The 20,830-nt window shown below is 37.6% G+C and overlaps 2 protein-coding genes across 2 annotated transcripts; both read right to left on the reverse strand.

The window, feature by feature from the left end:
* Positions 1–656: 656 nt before the first annotated feature.
* Positions 657–9,261, reverse strand: LOC131543233 (C-type mannose receptor 2-like). Its single transcript, XM_058780369.1, has 5 exons — positions 9,216–9,261; positions 8,994–9,032; positions 8,529–8,903; positions 4,869–5,222; positions 657–4,710 (listed from the first exon to the last, which is right to left on the reverse strand). Exons 2-5 carry the CDS (start codon positions 9,028–9,030, stop codon positions 4,349–4,351), a joined length of 1,128 nt encoding a protein of 375 aa, XP_058636352.1. The 5' UTR covers positions 9,031–9,032; positions 9,216–9,261; the 3' UTR covers positions 657–4,348.
* A 9,155-nt stretch (positions 9,262–18,416) lies between these two features.
* On the reverse strand, positions 18,417–19,725 carry LOC131543894 (putative nuclease HARBI1). The gene is made up of 4 exons (XM_058781701.1): positions 19,293–19,725; positions 19,084–19,199; positions 18,802–18,913; positions 18,417–18,721 (listed from the first exon to the last, which is right to left on the reverse strand). Exons 1-4 carry the CDS (start codon positions 19,723–19,725, stop codon positions 18,417–18,419), a joined length of 966 nt encoding a protein of 321 aa, XP_058637684.1.
* Between the last annotated feature and the right edge of the window lie 1,105 nt (positions 19,726–20,830).

The raw sequence follows: 20,830 nt of genomic DNA on the forward strand, positions 1-20,830 counted from the left end.
AACAAACAGAGATCCTGAAAACACAAATAATGAACTTAAATCAATGAATTATCTCATAATAAAACAGAAGGAAATAAAAGGAACACAGCGTATAGCTAATGATGACTACATATGATGCATTTTGACCCCTCACAAAATTCAGTTAACAGCCCACATAGCAAATCTTTTCTGGCCCAGCTCCGGGCCACACAATCACTTTTCCCTCAGCCCAAGTACCGCAAAGAATGACGGCCCTGAAGTGGCCCAGAATTGGATTAAATACAAGGGCCCACACATGGGCCATAACCGGCCCAAATAATTACCCTTAACTGGCCCTTGAACTGGGCCAAAACAGGTTTTATTATTGGTACCAATTCTCAGCCTTAAGTAAACCAGAATCCCCAAATCTGAGCCACACCTGAGTCTTATATAGCCCAGACCCAATACAGAATATTAATATTTGATATTATTGTATTATTATAATCGCTATTATTCATTTTGTGAAATGTTTTGGTAATGTACACACAAACTATGCCAATTAAACTGAATAGAAAATCAGCCTTAAAATCCACAGGTCATGTAACTGTGCAATAAAAACGTATTGCATTGAAACAAATCAACTAATAAAGAGTGAGTGTATAATGTATACAGTCTATAAGAGAAACGTAACAGACAGACACATTTAATCAATAATTTATTGCAGAAATGTCAAAGAGCAGTACCACAGAAGTGCAAATGATGATACATTGCAGTCGCAGTCCTCTCTGGCAGGATATAATAGTAGAGCTGGGAATCGATTCCGAGGCGTTGGGAATCGAGAGTCGATTCAAAAGGGGGGGATTCCAAAGGGGTCGATTCCATCAAGAGGAATCGACTCCTCATTCAGAGCTTTATTCAGTTCAACAAAGCTTATCTATGGGAGCCTCTCAAATGGAAGGCTGCATCCTACGAAGGCTGCACACATTTAAATTCACGAAAATAAACTGAAAGAAAACGAGTCGGTACTGATGTGGCAAGGTGGTTGACGTAATCTTGTCACATTGGCTCATTGGTGTGTGATTATCACCCACATTAGAATCCGGGTATTTAAGGCTGGAGTTATGCCACTTGGTGTGCGTCACGGCTGGGACTGCCCTTATGGAGTGCGGGTGTACAGGTGCACGCTGAATGGCCACTTGATGCTGTGCGTTGGGTTGCAGGTTGTCCACTACAGGTCAGGTATGCGTTCACTTGCATTACGCGCTGTTCGTTGGCGTCGGGTGGTGTTATCCGGTGTTTATTCACTCTTTTTAGTGGTGAAATTCTTCGGTGACTGTGTCTTCCTGCATGGGATTCTACGCTTGTGAGCTGAGAGCAATAGTACGATTCATGTGGCACCATGATTCGTTTTGGTAGGTGCAATCTATTTTCTCTTGTTCACAAGAAAAGTGATCCTTTTTTTAGTAATTGCCCCTTTCTTTTAGTGCACTGAGGTTTTTCCGACGCCGTGTTGGCTAGTCGCTGGAGAACGCGGAAGTGTTTACACTCCGTGTTGAAGGAGGACGGCGCTGCTGTTTTCTTTTCTGTTGTTTTGTATTCTTTTCTTTTGTGTTTTTTCTTCTTCTTTTTTTTGATAAGTCCCTCTGTTGTATGGCTAAATACCGGCCGTATACCGGTTTGGCTGATGTTTAACGAAAGCCTATTCTGAGCGGTTTTGAGTTGTCCCACTATTGAGACAGGCCTGATTCGTCAGGCTTTTTGCTGTTTGCATCCGTGACTCTGCCTATGTTGCGTAGAGTGTTTTCATGCAGCCCTGGGAGAACTGACCTTGAGGTGCTACTGCTTCAGTGAGCCTTCAGAGTTACTATTCTATTTAGCGTGTTTTGGATTATTTCTTTTGCTTAATTTAAATACAATATTGTGTTATTCTGCTGTTGTATATTTTCTTTTTTTGTTTGATGTGGTTATACTATTGTGAGACTGTTTCTTTATATGTTGTGTTTCCCTTTTGGTTAAAGTTGAAGTCTTTCTATTTGAATGTAATAGGTTTTGGGTTGTGTCTATTCTAGGCACTGTCGGGCCCCGAGGCAGGGAGGCTAGCTGGCTTCGAGTACTGGTGGTGGTATAATCGGGTGGAGTGCAGTGCTGTTTGGAATCACGCTTCACTTTGTGTGTGTGTGTGTGTGTGCGCATGGGATGCACTAGTGTACAGATCGGATCTTCACTTCAGCTAGCCTGCTCCTGCCGTGGGCCAGCCTATGCTTGTCTTTTGTTGGTTTCTGTCGTTTTTTTTGTGAGTATTTTTAAGTTGTTTCTTTATTTGGCGTCGTACCCGTGGCTACCATTTGTGCTTTATATTGTGACCCGACACGTGGCATTGATGCCATTGGGTGTTTTTAATGATTTACTGTGACAATCCAATAAAGCGTTTTGTACATTGTTCCCACGTCTCTTGGGGTTTTACTTGGCCTACTATGTTGTACTTATGTTGTCCACAATTTTGAGCGCTGCACGACAGAATAGATCATGACGTGATTGAGGATCTTATTTCCATCTAAAATACTTTTTTTTATTTTTATTTTTTTTATTTCTATCAGCCAATGATAATTCTAAAAGAAAACGTCTCGAGCATAGATCAGTGGCCAAGAGCGCATCTGATTGACAGATAAACCACGAGCTCTATCAGTGTTATTGTTAATGTTCTGGTTATTATGTTTCAATGTACCGTTTGTTAATTTTATCCAAAGCATACAGTCAAAGTAAACTTCATCATTCAGCTGAACTGTGCATATTTATTTTAGACACTTCATGTCTTGTTCAATTCATGCGATAAATGCATGTCCCTGCTGAGCAGTGAGCTATGACTAATTTCACGGGCAAAGCAGACAAAATTACAATTTAAAAATCAATCATATAGCTATAGAAATTTATTGTCATTTTTTTACAAATAAAGCTTCATATTATGAGAAGGATACTTTCTACGACCTTTATATCCTGCAGTCATGGCGAGATTAGGTTCCTTCGATCTAAAACAAGAAACAAAAACAACAGAGGATTCGATTCCAGAACCAGGAATCGGAATCGATTCCAAAAATTTCGGAATCTTACAGCCATATATAATAGTTTAGTGCGAGGAGCAGGGCATAATTAAAGTTGTTAAGCGCTGAAAACACTATCGATCCACTCCGTGAGGGCGCGCGTTTCTTATTCAAAGCACGCACGCATCATCGGAAACACGGCATGTCGCAATCTGTGACAAAACCGGCTGGAGCCAATGAGCGTTTGATATCGCTGCCGCAAAACTTCCTTACAGCAAATTTTTTAACTGTTGCTATAGCTACAGAGGAAGGAGATACATATTGCTGATGAATGGTTTGAATTTGTATCTGTTCCTCACACAAAGCATCACATGGATACCGAGGATTTGAATAAAAATAAAATACTTTTGATCATTTTATTTAATGCTTGTGCATGACAGCGTATTAATAAAATTAAGTGCCCCATGATAAACCAAATAAATATTACATGATAATGGTTAAATGATCTCTCTCTCTCTAAGGATTCTAAGAGTATTTGTTCTGAGAATAATAATATAAAATATAATCAAATTATAATTAAGTGCAGTTTAATGCAGTTGACTGATTTACTGATTTGCTTAATTTTGAAATTATAATATTTTGTTCTGTTTTGATTTGCCATTTCAAAGATTAAATTTAAACAATACTACACTTCATTAAAATCCCTGTGATCATTTTATCATATTTTATTTATTTTGTTTTTCATGGGTCTCATAATATGCTGTCAGGTCACTGCCTGATTTGGGCCACATGATCACTGGACTGATCTGGGCCACACTCCTCCCCTCATATTGTTTGCCGTGATTCACGCCGTGCCATCATTGCCACACACGGCCCAGCTCTGGCTGAATGGGTACATGCCATTGCCGACAGGAGGCCAGCAGTACCAGCTTGAGGCCACATTTGGGCCAAGACCCTCTGCTATGTGGAAGATCAACATCTAATTCTGATGTTAATAATTACAAAGACATGTTGAAAGAGTTTGTAAACATTTCTGGCCCTTGAGTCTCTTAATATGGAGCAAACAAACCCACCGAAATCACACCGATACATCAACAGAAATTCACCCACCTGCAGATCAACAGAACTTCAAATGAACAATTTAGACAATTTACAGCTTATTGAAGAATACGTTTAAACTATATCAACAATCACAACAACCATTTGAGCAAAATATTTCTGCTTTTTTAACCCGCAGGTACGACTGCCTGCTGAGCCTGGAATTATTAAATGCAAAATTATTACTTTACAAAATAATAAATGAAAATGAAGTTAAAGGAAGTGAACACACAAGCATTTTACTCTTTTCTCTCTTAATAGCTGCTGCAGATGAAGTTGAGTTTGTGGTGTTCAGGACGGCTGATCCAGCGCTGATCTCCTCCAGACTGAACTGCTCCAGATCTCACTGCGTCTTCACAGTCCTCCGCTGATGTGCCGTTCCCTGGAGCCCAGTTCTGATAGCACACAGTCTCTCCACTCACCCAGAACCAGACACCCATGGTGCAGGAGTAACGTAAACCCAACCACACCGCCGCAGTAGACGCAAGTTTAACCACGTTCATCACACGACGCTGAATCTCTTCTGAATGAACCGAGACCAGATCCACATGATTCTGTCTGCAGTATCTCAGAGCTTCAGACCACGTCAGACTCTCTCTGATCACAATCAGTTTATCTGGAAACCAAACAAACACAAGCAGAAACTAGAGAGAGACTGATCAAACACAACATGCAGAACAAACTCTGTGGATGAATTTGTCATGTCAGACATGTAGCAGCAACTTTAAGAGATCTGGAGGTGATGATGGATTGTGTGTGTTAGGATCTGCTCACCTTCATGACACACAAAAGGATATTGATCGGTGCAAGAGACGTCAATCCATCGTCCCTGAGCGTTCTGTTCGACAGCTGTACAGTTTTCAACACCTCCATGATTATTAGGTTCACCAGTGCTCCAGTATCTGAATGAGGAGTCACTCTGATCTGACCACTGCCACGAGTCTCTGACTCTGAACAGACCGATCCAGATCCATGATCCAGATAACTGTCTATCACTAATGATCTTCTGAACCTGTAGACTCTCATTCTGGTTCCTCACACTGACCAGATCAGTGTTATTCTGTCTGCAGTAACTCTGAGCGTCTCTCCAGTTCATCCTCTGATTGACAAAGATGAGTCCTGCGTTTGCTTTAGGAAAAAAAAAAAAAAAGTAGATTCATGAATCAGTTTGTTCATTATTCTTGCGCTGCTTTATGGTTTGAACATGAACAGGAGCAGCGGTGAAATATTGAATATTAACAATTTGGGATTATTTAAAAAAAGAAGGAAAAAAAAGTTACATTTGTGAACACTGATGATTTCAAAGCTCTTTTATTCTCTATGTTTCCTTACATGTCTCTCTGGAAAACTTGATTCAGACACAAAGAACAACATGAGAGAAACATCAAACGGAGGAAGATATTACACTGCAGATAAATATGCAAGATAACTAGTCCATAGAAACATTTACTTGGACTGTAGAGAAGTAGCCTAAATTAGAAATGAAATTGCAGATGCTCATCTTGATGGTCGATTGTTTTATGTTTTAATTTACAGAAGTTACAGTAATTTTAAGTAAAATGAAGAAATTACAGGTTTGTTTTGAGCTACTGAAGGGTGAAGCTGTCAATATCAAGCTGCATCTGTCAGGGGTGTCCTCCAACGGTTCTATTTGTCTTGTTGTATAATGTGTCTTTGTTTGTGTTGTGTTTGAGCACATGCATCTGTCTTTGTTGGCCATGTGCTCCTCTTGCCCTGCCTACTTGTTACCAGTTACCACGCCCCCTTGTTTAGGCCTCGTTTATCTGAGTGTTATCACCTGCTCCTCATGTTCTCTGCTCCCTTTTTATTGTGCTCCCTTTTCCTCGTTTTGCTAGTTTGTCTATTAATACGGATTACTTCTATGGTGTTCCCTGTCACTTTAATCTATAGAGTGTAGGGTCTAGAAAGCTGATTGTAGTTCCACCTGTTTATTCTGGTCTTGTTTTATTCCTGTGTATCCTTGCTGTTAGTGATGGAAAAATGAAGCTTTGCGAAGCACCGAGGCTTCCCCTCAACTGTATTGTAAAATGGTTCATTACTTGAAGCTTTTCAAGACGATGCACACTAACGACATCTTGTGTTCAAAAGGTGGAAAAAGCAGCCTTTGTGTCCCAGACGACCCAGCCATTTTTGGATTGTTTCAGATAATAAATCAGTTTGTGTTATGAAAATAAAGTATTCACTCTGTATAAATAGGTATTTTACATGCCATTCATTGTTTTACACAATATATGAATAAATGAGTCTGTGAATTTGTGGGGAAAAAATAGGCAAGAATATATGATATGCATATATGATCAAAAAGAAGATTTATCAAAATGGTCAGCTGAAGTGATTGTGAAGTGGGAATTAATACAAAATGAACAGGCACAAAACTACACGTACAAAAATGTATTCATATTATGATTTATTCTTATCAAAGAAGTGAGTGACACTTCAAACTAGAGGGCTGCATTGGGTTTGGGCTCCCGTGGGTCACAAATCTCGCGGGAGCGGGCGGTTTTACCTTTGCTGCGGGCGGTCAGAAATTTTCGCGGGACCCGCAGGGAACGGTGGGATTTGGTGTGTAATAGAAATGGAGTCAACACATTAAGTTGAGAAGAAAATTTGTTTACATGACAAAAGCAAAGCAAGGCAAGTCAGACATCTGGAAACAATTCTCAATTGTCACCGAAAAAAATGGGAAAGAGTTAAACTTCGTAAGTTGCGATAAATGTGCACAAGGACATAAATCTGGCACCTCTGCCTGAGGCGACATACCTATTTTCTAAGTTCTATGTGTTTATTTACTTAAGTTAAAGTGATTTCATATTTTGCTTTGGCTTATTTAGCATACTTAAACTGTTTGTTAACAGTTCATTACACACCGAGTCCGAAATTTTTGCGTGCGTTTTTCCGATTTTTCGTATTCCTCATCTTTCCTATCAAAATGCATGCTACGGATGCGAAAAAGCAGAAACTCGAACCTGATCCTATTTATTATTATTAAGGACGAAAGTTTTGGAGGCAGTGTGTGACATAATGTGAGGTTGTATTTATTTTTTAACGTGCAAAAATTTCGGACTGGGTGTGAAATGACCTTTAAACTGTTTGTTTAGTAAATCGTTTGGTGCTTCTATCAAGCAGTAGGCTACTTTTAAAAACTGAGGTACTGCTATTTGTGCTTTTGTTTTAATGGTTAATGTTTAATATCGCTAATAAAAAAAATACCCAATGTTTTTGTCAGGTGTGGTGCTTTGGTTTAGCATTACTTCATCTTATTTAAACGCAATCATGTTTAAATCCTGCTATTCTGGATGATAAGTTGAATTAATATTTGAGTATTTGTGTAGCCAACATTTTTTTACTAGCTCTGAGAGAAAGTCCGCGGGAGTGGACACAAACATTGCGGGCGCGGGCGGGAGTGGAACATGCAGGTTGCCGGAGCGGGCGGTCACGTGGTTGTGTGCGAAAACGGAGCTTCGGACGTCACAGATTACGTGGTTTTGGCAAAATGAATCAAGCTCCGGTACAGTTCTTCACTGCGAGATGCTTGATTTTTTTGATACAGGCTTCGAAGCCTCGGTGTCGAACGTCACATCACTACTTGCTGTAGTTAAGTAACTACAATTCTTAGTTTGAATTTAGTTTCCCATGATCTTTCCTTTAGTTTGTTGCCTTTAGACTTTTCCTTTTCACTTGTTCCTTTTAGTTTTTAGTTTTACACTCTAGTTGTAGTTTTCTAGTCCTTGCTCGGTTTTGGTTACCATCATCTGTCCTGTCGTGTGTTGTGGTGTCTCTTGTCTGTTTCAGTCCTGTCCTGCAGGCTGTTCTTCTCTGGCTGCTCTCTGTATCTGCCAAGCAGCACGACCTGTGCTGTGTCTGTGAGAGCACGAGTGTTTAGGTTTGTGGTTTATGTTCCCGTCAGGCCATCGCTGCTAACCACCGTCTTGCTCTGCACTGCCGTAACTCCCCAGCAGCCACTCTCTCAGCTATCTGTCTCTGAGCCTCATCCCTGTTCGTTGTTTGGACTGTGTTCAACCCTCCTCACCTTCTCTTGTCTTATCAGCAGTAAACCCGTAATCACTCATTCTGCATTTGAGTCCAGACCTCTGGTTAATGCTGTACTTATTTTTTTTTTTATTGAATATTTTCTATGTTTTTGTTTTGTTTTGTTTTTTTCTACAGTATGCCTATTTAATTGCATTGACAAATAACCCCATAGATTGACAAAAGGATGAAGTCATGCTTTCTAGGAAATACTGTCTCTATATAGAAATTGACTCAACATTGAAAGCGTCACAAGATTTCCACTTATCTCTTTTATATTTATGACCAGATTAAAAAGTAATAGTGTTTAGTATTGCATTAAAATTTGGTATTTGGTGAATCTATAAATGAAGGGTTGATGTAATTTTAAATAGCTGTACTCACTGTTGTTGCAGATGAAATGTCTGTTATCACTACATGCCAAATCATGCCATTCTCCATTAGACATCGCAGCACATTCATCTCTGCCAGCTGGTTTTCCAGTACTCCAGTTCAGATCGAGCGCAGGTTCACCTGAAGACCAGTGCCATTCATCACGACCCGTCTTCTGCAGCCCAATCCAGACACGTCTATTATTCACGCTCTTCTTCAGCTCGTTCAGCTCGTTCAGCTCGTTCAGCTCGTTCATGTCGTTCATGTTGTCAGCGGTGGCCAGATCTGTGTAATTCTCTCTGCAGTATCTCTGAGCATCAGTCCAGGTCTTCCTCTCATTTATAAAGTGATACTGATGCTGAACACATTCAGATATGGAGCAGAGAGCTGTGAAAGAGAGGCTTTGCTTTAATGCTTTTCAGAAAAGAATCAAACCTTATAAAACTAGAAACCATAAATAAAATTATAAACACTCACCAATGAGGAGAAGAATTAAATATAGAGTTTGGTCCATTTCTGAGAAAGAAACACATGGAAAAATCTCAAATGTCCTCATGTTCATCTTGGATTAATACATGATTATGCAATAATAATAATAATAATATAGAACATTTTAACAGTTTTAGCAATCATTGAGACAATATTAACATTTCTAAAAATCCATTTCTACTTAAAAATGAACATGTAAGTCATTCGTACTTTACAGGTTATGAGTTTCTGTCCTGAGTCTGATGTTTCCATCTGCAGCTTCAAATTACCGTATGTGATTATTATATCTGCTTTCATCCGTCATTCAGCATCACGTCATTTGTTTATTACTCTAAAAAGCCCTTTCATGTTCACTTCCTCTATGTTTGTGTACTTGTCCACTTCTATCCTCTAATTTGCATAATGACATCTGTGTCAGTACATATAAGTCAATATGAATATGGACCATGATCAAAAAATTATATACATATGAACATTCTTAATTTGCACAATGACATTCACAAGTAAACAGCTGGTTTAATGTTATTTGTGAGCTGAGTAACTTCTGCTACATCTCTGTTCAGTCTGACATGTATGTTTGTGTTTCTGGTGCTGAAACCATCAACTCACTAATGAGCTGATTGATGAGGGTTGAGTTAATTAGTGAAGACAGATGATACTGGTTACCGAGAGTGTTTAAAAACCCTAAGCTTGAGGCTCCAATATATATATATATATATATATATATATAAAATAGAATTTAAAAAAAAAGTTGAGACCATTGGTAGGGAGAAGGAGACCACAACAGACGTTCACAGCTGAGATGAAGACTCTGATCACTCTGCATTGAAGTGGATATATTGTGCATTTATTCCCCTGAAGTCCATTTATAATGTTAGTAAATATTGTTGGACTCTCATTATCCCAACTGAAATAATGTATGATCACCACATCAGAGATTACAAAGATGCCCTTTCTACCGCTAAAACAAATTATTATGCCAATTTGATCAACTCTGGTGGTGGGAATACAAAAATACTGTTCTCTACAATGAATAATATTTTGCGACCACCAGATGCTTTCTCATTACATTCGCACTCTAATACTACATGTGATACTTTTAGGAACTATTTTAGTGATAAAATCTAAACTATTCATAAGAATTTAACACCCAATAATGGGGCATGTGGTTCATTCTTCTCTCTTTATGATGCTTCTGCTCTAACTGCTTTTTCTAGTTTTTATTTGCCTACAGCGAATGAAATAGCTGAATGTGTTCAAAAATCTAGATCTACTACCTGTCAGTTAGATCCTATTCCCACACATCTTGTTAAGTTTCGTCTATCTTCTTTATTACCCTTGATAACTCAAATTATACATTCTTCTCTTATTACTGGTACTATTCCTTCATCCTTTAAAGTAGCGGCCATAACTCCCATACTTAAGAAACCTGGTGCGGATTGTAATAACCCTGAAAATTTTCGACCCATATCTAATTTACCTTTTCTTTCTAAATTACTGGAAAAAATTGTTGCTCAGCAGGTACATACTCATTTAATGGAGAATAACTTGTTTGAGCCATTTCAGTCTGCTTATCGTCCCTATCATAGCACGGAGACAGCACTTATTAAAGTCACAAATGATTTGTTAATGGCTGCAGATTCGGGACTTTTATCAATACTCATTCTTCTTGATTTAACTGCAGCTTTCGACACTATCTCACATAGCATTTTATTGGAGAGGTTGATTTCTATTGGGATCACTGGTATATCCCTTGATTGGTTTAAATCATATTTATCTGGTCGGACTCAGTTCGTTCAAATAAAAATTTTTAAATCGCGGATATCTCAGATAACCAGTGGTGTGCCTCAAGGTTCAGTCCTGGGTCCTCTTCTGTTTATAGTGTATTTACTACCTCTAGGACAGATTTTTCGTAAATTTAATATAAATTTTCACTGTTACGCAGATGACACCCAGCTCTATATATCTTCGAAGCCCAGTTCAGTATTGCCGTCTTCCTCTCTTTTGCTCTGTCTTTCTGAAATTAAATCATGGTTTGCATGTAATTTTCTCAAAGTTAATAGTGCGAAAACTGAAATTTTATTAGTAGGTACTAAATCAAAACTGCGTAATTGTGGAAGTTTTACACTTACTATCGACAACTCTGTTATCTCTCCTTCTTCTCAGGTCAAGAGTTTGGGTGTCATCCTTGACAGTACTCTGTCTTTCGAGGCACATGTAAATAATATTACACGGTCCGCATATTACTATCTGCGAAATATTAATCGTCTTCGACCATCTCTTTCTGTTAATGGTACTGCTGTTCTCGTGCATGCATTGGTTACCTCTCGAATTGACTACTGTAACTCTCTGCTCAGTGGTGTTTCACAGAAACTTATTCATAAACTTCAGATGGTTCAGAATTCAGCAGCTCGGATCATTACACGAACACCGTTGAATGAGCATATTACTCCAGTTTTAGGGCACCTTCATTGGCTTCCAATCAGATATCGTATTCAATTCAAGATTTTACTTTTTACTTATAAGGCCCTTTATAATCCAGCACCTTCTTATCTTAGTGTGTATGTACCTACTCGATCCCTCAGGTCTTCTGCTTCTGTGACTCTTGTTGTACCATCTGTACGTTTAACTACCATGGGAAGTAGAGCCTTTAGTTGTATTGCTCCGACACTTTGGAATACATTACCTCAAGATATACGTAATAGTCTTAGTCTTTCAATTTTTAAATCGCGCCTTAAAACTCATTTTTTTTAGATTAGCCTATCCTGAGTGATTTTATTTAGGTTATTGTGTATTGATTTTTTTGTATTATTGTTTGTGTTGTTGTTTCTTCCCTTTGTTTAATTGTGTATTGTATTATTGTAAGGTGTCCTTGAGTGTCTTGAAAGGCGCCCACAAATAAAATGAATTATTATTATTATTATTATTATAATAACATCACCTTCTGTCATATCTTATTTTCTCTGACTAGATACTTGATTGTGATTGGCTGAAATACAAACATTAAAACATTGTTACTTTTTAGTATTCTTATTTTTCTGAAAATCTTATTTTGCTTCCTTTCATACTCCTGATGATTACTGTTTGTTTTTGTTATTATTATTTTTTCTTCAGAAAACATGAACTCATTTGCATGTAAACACATCCTCATTCATTTGCTTAAGTCCACACCACATTTACACATCCAGGCTGAGTTACAGTATATTTGCATCTCTGACGTGAAACAGAAGAACAAATGTCATGTGTTGCAATAAGTTATGCACAGTTCCCTTGATGTTATTACAAGTTGTCAAAATTATTTGTTTCCTAATTCAAAATATTGTTTTATTCCTTATTGGTGCTTTATGGGGTAAAAACAAAGTAGAGTGTTATGTGTATTTATTAAATTAGTTATTTCTGTTTGACATAGTACCTGCATGATGTCATCACGCGCTTCAGTAGGATGCATGCTGGGATGCACTTCATTCATAGTAAATACACTGTGATGATGCAACTTTCTGAGCAATGCTGCTGTCAAAACTGCTTTAAAAAGTTGCCCTGTGTATCATCGCCTATTAGGAAGCCATCACAGCAGTGCTCTTCTTTCACTTTATTCTGCTTCTTTCAGGTAACTGCAAAACAAAATGCAAAAAAAAAAAAAAAACTGAGTATAAACTGTGTTTAATGAAATACCAGTGAGTTGTATGCGTTGAAAGTAGGGTTTTTTGTTGTTGTTGTTGACTTTATTAATAATGGGTCATGAGCTGTGTGTGTCTGAGCACATGGTTAGCATGGGTGCACCGCAACTAGCGTGATAGCCCTCATATATGATAAATGGCCAATATGGTGATGTTATTGGAGTGAATAAGAGTTTATGATGTTATTTCAGAGCTATGCGTTATCTTAAACTTACATATTTGGTCACTTAACCAACTTTTATGTCTGTAAACTGTGAGTTATGCGTTACATTTGTCTTAACCCTGTGTTGTGTCTTTGTTGGAATACATCAGATACAATGGATTGAACAGTATTTAGGTTAATGTAGTAGCTGCCAGTGTTGGGAGTAACACATACAAGTGACGCAAGTTACGTAAACAGATTACTTTTTTCAAGTAACTAGTAAAGTAATGCATTATTTTTTAAATAACAAGAAAATTTGAAGGTTTCTGCTATTAAAAATAAATAAGCAAGCCCAGCCCAGATGACAAAAAGTTACGCAAAAATAATGTAATGCATTACTTTCCATAAAAAGTAACTAAGTGTCGCAATTAGTTACTTTTTTATGGAGTAACTGTTACACTTTCAAGAATGCGACGTCCCGTTTTTACGGCAACACATTTATTTTCTGTTAAAACAACATGAAAAACACGTTAAAGAAGGAACGCTTTCCGTTGCGTGTACACCGACACTCATCACGTACTGAATGCTATTTCTGTTCTTTTAGTCAGCTATTTTAAAAGAGTATCAAACAATAACATGTCAAATGTCTACACAGATACATGGCAATGGACATATTACTCTGTATACCACACTCAATTCTCAAGCAATACCTGCTCTAAATCCACAAACATTGTAACAAAATAGATCCAAATGTGCTCGGTGTTCACTCTCACAAGGTATAAAGGAAAAGTATGATGAATAACATCAATAAAGTATCACAAACGCCTTTATGATACTTTATTGTGTTTGGATGTTTTGGGGGCCTGGAGAAGTTTTGACAAGCCCTGACATTGGTGCTTTTTTCAGTTGCTTATAAACATATAAATGGCTAAAGTCTGAAAACACTGTATTCAGCACAAACTGCGCTACAGTAATGTGAGCAGCATGTATGTACATGATTGTGTTTTTGAGAAAGTGACGTTTATGTGTGGTTAGTGAAAAACTAAACTTTTGAGGTCACTGAAATAAGGCCATAAAACACATACAGAACATTTGTTCACAAGATTTTGAGAACTGGATCAAAGTAGCCTAGAGTTTTTGCTTCAAAATGATGAGAAAGTTATCTCGTTTACTCGCTCACAGAAAACAATATATTGATTAAAATGTTCGAAAGGGCATATATGTGAGGAGGCATGAATGATCATGAATATTAGAAGACTATACATGAATATAGAAGACAAAGGCCCACATAATGAGCTGCATAATGAGCCTTTCGGTCAGGTATGTGACTGAGAGGGAAGAGTTACAAGAAAGAATGTGAGGATAAAATACATTTATATATTATTTTGTTTGTAGTTTATTTAGAATATATTTAACCATCACACAAAATAACTTCAGATTCACTTACGAGTGCAGTTAACAAAGATTAATAAATTGTGTAATAATGTATTGTTCATTGTTCGTTTATGTTAGTTAATAGATTAACTAATGTTAACAAATGACACCTTATTGTAAAGTGTTACCATTAATATTTATTCATCATACCGTTGAATTTGACAGTATTTTCTCTTGTTATTTCATAGGAGCTCCAAAGAAGACGGAGAAAGCCAGAGTCTTGTGCTCTGTGTTTATCAGTATCCTTATGTTAGTTGGGTGAAAAAGAAAAACTCAAAAAGTTAAAAATAATTTGACTGATATATTTTCCCCCTAAGGTTTCTATAGATATCACGATATCAATATTGTGAATTTTTTTGTCCACAATAACCATAATATGAAAAATCTAATATCGTGACAGCCATACTCGTGGCTATACTGTAGGTGTTTGTGGAAGTCGCAAGAAATGCACAAAAAGTAGCCAAAAAACATCAAAAGCAAAAAAGAGCCTGACATATTAAAATAACTCATTGTTATAATCAAATAAATAACAAAAAACTAACAGCAAACAAACAAACAACATAAAAAAATGTAAAAACTACACACTACCAAACTGCTGCTGCATGTCACCGTAACGCAGCGCCACCGGACATGCACGCTAACATGGCCTGGATGTACCCAACTAATCTAACATTACACAAACAACAAATCGTCATTTAACCAAAGATACATTGAATCCCACAAACGCACACATTCTAAACTAATAATCCCTCTAATCTCAACCCTAAGGGTTTCAAAACAACTTCACTTACCAGAGGAGCATCACATCAACAGGTCAGAGCAACACAATGCTAATCAGAGACTGAGACCTCTCCTGCTCCTATAGGTACACAACATGATTACCACACAATGGGCCTCATTCATGAAACATTCGTAAATATAGGAGAGTATTTGCAGTAAAACGGACTTTCCCAAAATTTCTCTTCCGGATTCACAAACGCTTCATAAACTTCCGAATTGATAGTTAAACATGCGTATGTTAATGAATCCCAATCATTAGTAAATAGGGCTCATGTGCACGCTCATTCCCAATTAGCATAATCCCAGCCTATGAATTACAACAGCGCAAATTTCGTGTCCAGGAATGCAGTGGAATATTCTGGTCTACATTCTCAGGTTTGGCTCCAGTATATTGCATAAATGCAAAAAAAAAGACTAATAGGCCATACGCCTAACAATGAATATTCAATTAACGTGTCCATCAAAGCATTTAGCCAGCTGAAAAAATGGCAGCCGCTCTTCTGAAAAAGGCCAGCTGGTGGTGCTTGAGAATGCTTTGGTGGCACAGCGTTTTTCCCAGATGAGAGGCTTTGGTTGCTTTAGGAATATCCATCTCATTTTGAAGAATATTACTGAATATAAAAATGCAGTAACCAGCAATATTAACTTCTCTATTGTTGTTCAGTTGTTGTACAAGTAGGATGATTGGTCGGTGTATTTGTCCCGCCCATCCTCCATTGATTGGACGGCTGGGTAAAAAGTGACAGTGACAAGCGCTGTGTTTTACCCAAAGCTAAACAGTTTATCAACTCTCAGCTACAAAAAAAAAAAAAAACGAGCAAACGAACTTGTATAATATTATAATGGCAGTGCATCAAAATTCAGTGCCATCAGTTTGCCAAAAAGAACACATAACGTTTTACGCACCATTTACACGTGGTAAGGAGCAGATGTACACATCTTTCTCACCAACTAACATTTTGAAAATACAAACACTTTCATGAAAAATTTAGGTCAGAATAGCTTTATGAACGATTTACACAAAAATGAATTCTGCTTGTGTTTCATGAATGAGGCCCAATGTACTTAAAGGGCCACCTACTACATTTAGAAAACATGACTATGTTTGCATGTAAACACATCCTTAATTTGTTTATGTCCACATCACATTTAGGCTGGACACTATTTACATCTCTGACGTGAAACAGAAGGATAAACAGTAGGTGTTATTGTTTTAGTCATAATCCATTACGTATAATTCAGTATTATATGATTTTAATTATTAATTTTTTTTTAATTGTTACACTCTAAAAACTGCTGGGTTAAAAACCCAGCATTTGGGTTGAAAAATGGCTGCCAAGGGATTGAGTGGTTGGTTAGGCTCCACTCCCCTGGTAAATTTTTATCAAATGTATTTTCAAGTGTTATCATTTAAGTAGTTTTATAAGCAAATTGGACTTTTAGAGAATGCAGCAAGAAAATTTTTAACTGGAAAGCATCTGCGTAAACAACTGATCTGTTTTTTGATGTGCTGCTGCATGGTGTTGGTAGTATCCAACTATCGATCATTTATATCACCTGGGGCCTGTTCCATAAAAGACGCTAAGAAAAGCGGGGATTAAAGTCCAAAACCTGACTTGAATTAGCCGATCTAAACATCCGCGCTTAAATTGGTTCCATAACAGTAAGTTGAAGATCATGTGATCTTACTAATTTGAATCAGGTTTAAATAGTCTAGATAATTGCGCGTGCACGCTATTGTTTAAAAGCCCTGAAGGTCGAGCATGGATCCATCGATTTACTGTGGGCTACCATGGCAACGAAAGGTAAAGAAAGAGCAGCGATGTTCACGGCGACTGAACAGCGTTTGCTACTGGAGACATATGAAGAATTTAAAGATGTAATCACCAAAAAAGGAAATACAGCGGCAATAAACAAAGCAAGAGAGAAAGGTTGGCAGGAAATTGCTGATCGTCTCAATGCGTAAGTAGCGGTGTACAGTATTTAAAATACTTTATTTATCAGCGGTAAACGTGTGTCACAATACATTGCAAAGTTTGTGTGTGAATAACAGTAATTGCTATAACATTTACACAACAGCAACTTAAGTGAAGAAAAAAGAACTTGGCAGCAGGTGAAAATTAAAATATAAAAATATTGTTCAGAATGGTAAGTAAATCTAATGGCATGTAAACATGTAATCATAGCCAGCTTGAAGTTACAACTGTTCAGTCTCATAAGGTTTTTTTAATTGCAGCTGCCAAAAAGAAGACTGAGGTTGCTGGCACTGGGGGAGGGCCACCACCAGCCAACTTCACTCCTGCAGAGGAGCTGGCATTGGAAATTAACAAAGGGAGGCCAGTCCTTGAGGGAATAGAGGGGGGACGTCATCTGAAATTATACCACCTAGTATAAGGAGTGACTATATAAAAGGTGTGTGTTTTATTATTATCATTATTCCATCCTTCCATAGGCATTGCAAGCCTAAGTAGATCATAGCAGTACTGTCATGTAGAGGTACTTGTGCTGATGATGCATTTTGGTAAAAAAATATTTTATTCTATCATGTTTGGTTTCATAGTGACGAAATATTCTGTGTGCTTGATGGATCCACCAGACATCATGCTGCCTGTGAGTATGACTGCTTTTAAAACAGTCATGTAAAATAATGAGTTTAACTGAGTTTAAGTAGTGGTTACAGGATGAAGGCCCATCCACAGTTGAGGAGGATGAGGAGACAGTGTCTGTATGTTCAAGGATGCCTGAGGTAGTCACAGGTTCCATGTGATACTGTATTGTATATTTAAAAGTGTACTTGTGTGATAAGGTGATCATAATGTGTTTTCAAATATTATTGGCTGCAGGATGCTGACACAGTTCTAGAGCCCTCTCAGTCTGGGACCACATGTGACAAAGTGAGTATTAAGAAATGAAAACAATGTGCCAAGAGCATTCAATGAAATAGCTTGAATATATGTTGCTACAGAACCCAGAAAACATAAAAGGAGTATATAAACGTTACCTCCTTAAACAAATGGAAGCAATTGATACTAACATCCAGTCTAAAAAACTGAAGATGAGAAAGTTGGAGCTGGAAATTCAACAACTACAGAAAAATGCAAGTAACTGCCATTTAAAAAAAAAAGACACATGACCTTTTTGATCATTTTCCACAACATTTATTTGTATGTTTTCACCCTTAACAGGCAGCTTCACTCTGAATAAAGGAAAATGACAGATTAAAGATTTTGACTTCTGTGTGTCTGTTAAATTAAGGGGAAAGTTGAGGGGCCAGTGAAAAATTTTAAAGGCTACACATGGATTGGACCATATTAAGCAAAATAATTATTGGCATATGTCTCGTATAACTCTGCCTGTTTAATTTTCTTCAAATACTGCTTAAATGCCCCAGTCTTCCTCTGCAACAATCCTTGGTTGCTTCTCTCTCCTCAGACAGGCAATGTTATGGAGCACTACACAAGCAACTACAATGTCACATGCCCTAGGTGGAGTCACTCTGAGGTGCTTCAGGCACTGGAACCTTGACTTTATGAGTCCAAATGCCATCTCTATACGACCTCTTGTGCGTGCATGGGCAATGTTGTAGCTGTGCTGTGCCTCTGTCTGGGGCTCCTGATAGGGAGTCAAGAGGTAAGGCAGGCATGCGTACCCCTTGTCTCCCAGCAAAACTCCTGAGAATTCACCTGCATAGAAAGATTTATTTTATTTTTTTCGTAGAAATTAAATTGAAGACTTTTTGCCATTCGTTAAGTGACTAGCATACCTCTTGCCAGTTGCTGGTAGAAAGATGAGGCTCGAAAGACTCTGGAGTCATGCACAGAGCCTGGCCATTTGGCCTCTACATTTGTGATGATGCAATCTGCATCACATATCATCTAAAAAAAAATTAAACACGTAGGTCACTACACTGTAATTATATAAGAAATATAAAACATGAGTATCATAACTACATTTAATTGCAATGAACCGAACACTGGTGCCTAGCTTAGTACAGAACAATCAGTGCTACAGTATAGCCTTCAATATCATCTCAGTGGGACCATACCTGTACATTGATGCTGTGTACTGATTTCCTATTTACAAAGTCTGCTTCATGTGGACCAGACGGACACTTAATACGCACATGGATGCAGTCCAGTGCACCGATAACATTTGGTAAACCTAGGAAAATAATTTGTTTGGTTTAAAATGTGTCCTGTGTAACATCAACAGTCAAGAAATGTTTCCACGTTTTATACAGTTATTTGAACTTACCAGCTATTCCATAAAAGGCATGTTTAATGGTACGAATTGCTCTGTGGCCAGGGTATGTGATGAACACATTGAGGAGTCTTTTTAAAGAAAGGTACACAGTTCGTACAGAGCGGCAAACCGATGCTTTGCTGATATTCTCTGCATCTCCAACTGTGTACAAAAATGTTCCACTGGCAAAAAAGCGAAGTGCAATGCACACCGTCTGCGGGACTGTGAGCGCTGTTTTGCGGCATGTGTTATTTGCAATGTGTGGGCTCAGCAATTTACAAATATACACAATCCCATCTCTTGAGAACCTATACCGCTCATACAGGTAGCTGTCATGAAAAGCCAATGGGTCTGACTTGTCCCTGAAAATTCGCTCTCTTTGAAATGCCCTTAGCACGATAATAGCTCCCTCATCCACCACCTCATCAATGAAAGGACACGCCATGGTTAAGTTTGGAAACGAGTTCAGCTCCCTATTTATACACTTTTAATTAATTTCCAAACTCATCAACCAAACTCGCCAACTAAACACGTAACTTCTTTACATTTCTTAGTGTTTTTGTACCTTATAATTTCTTACATTTATTAGTAAAGTACATTTCCTTATTTATTTATTTTATTATTAGTGGTTAAGTGAAATAAAATAGCATGAAATTACCAGCAGGTGAGTATTAACGGTATTCTGGTTAAGCATGAACTAAGACTTAGCCTGACAGTTAGCCTGCCCCGGACCAGGTTAATTTCCCAGCATAAGTTACCAGAGTAACTGAGTTTGAACTTTTTTAAGTTTGATTTGTGAAACCGAATCCACCAACAATAAGCCTGACTAACCAAAATAAGCCTGGCTTGTACTCTAATCTTGTTTTATGGAACAGGCCCCTGGAGTTTCATCACCCGACACACGGTTCGGATCAATAGAACAAACCAAGCTGTATTTCTGTGGATATGGACATTATGTTTTTTTGTCGTTACATTACAAAGGATTTTTCAAATAATGATATACACAGTGAAGCAGTGGAGCATATTGTGGAAAATATTTATGCATTCAACTGGCCCAAATACATTTTCCAAATTCCAAAATGCATACTAACAAACTATCCAAAAAAAAAAAAAAAAAGTGTTATAATACAACCAGGTTCAGTCTGCAATATAGGCTACTGTACTCATAAGAAGGCCACAAGGATCCCATTTATCACTGTACATTTATATAAAATAGAGCTAAATGTCATTGTACATATATTAAAAACAGAGCTATTTATCATTGTACATATTTATCATTGTATATATTGCTAAATATATAAAACAGAGATCAGTGTACATATATAAAACAGAGCTATTTATCATTGTACATATATTTAAAACAGAAATCAGTGTATATAAAAACAGAGCTATTTATTACTGTACATGTATTAACTGCAGATGTTTAAGAATGTTCAAAGTACGAATACAAAGTAGAATAATAATCAGTCAGCTTCCCATTTGTTGGGTTGAATGCAAAGTAAATTGTGTACAAGTCCCACATCTCTTAAGTAAACACAAGTTGTTCTAAT

This window comes from Onychostoma macrolepis, chromosome 07 (assembly GCF_012432095.1).
Source record: "Onychostoma macrolepis isolate SWU-2019 chromosome 07, ASM1243209v1, whole genome shotgun sequence".
Taxonomy (NCBI): domain Eukaryota; kingdom Metazoa; phylum Chordata; class Actinopteri; order Cypriniformes; family Cyprinidae; genus Onychostoma; species Onychostoma macrolepis.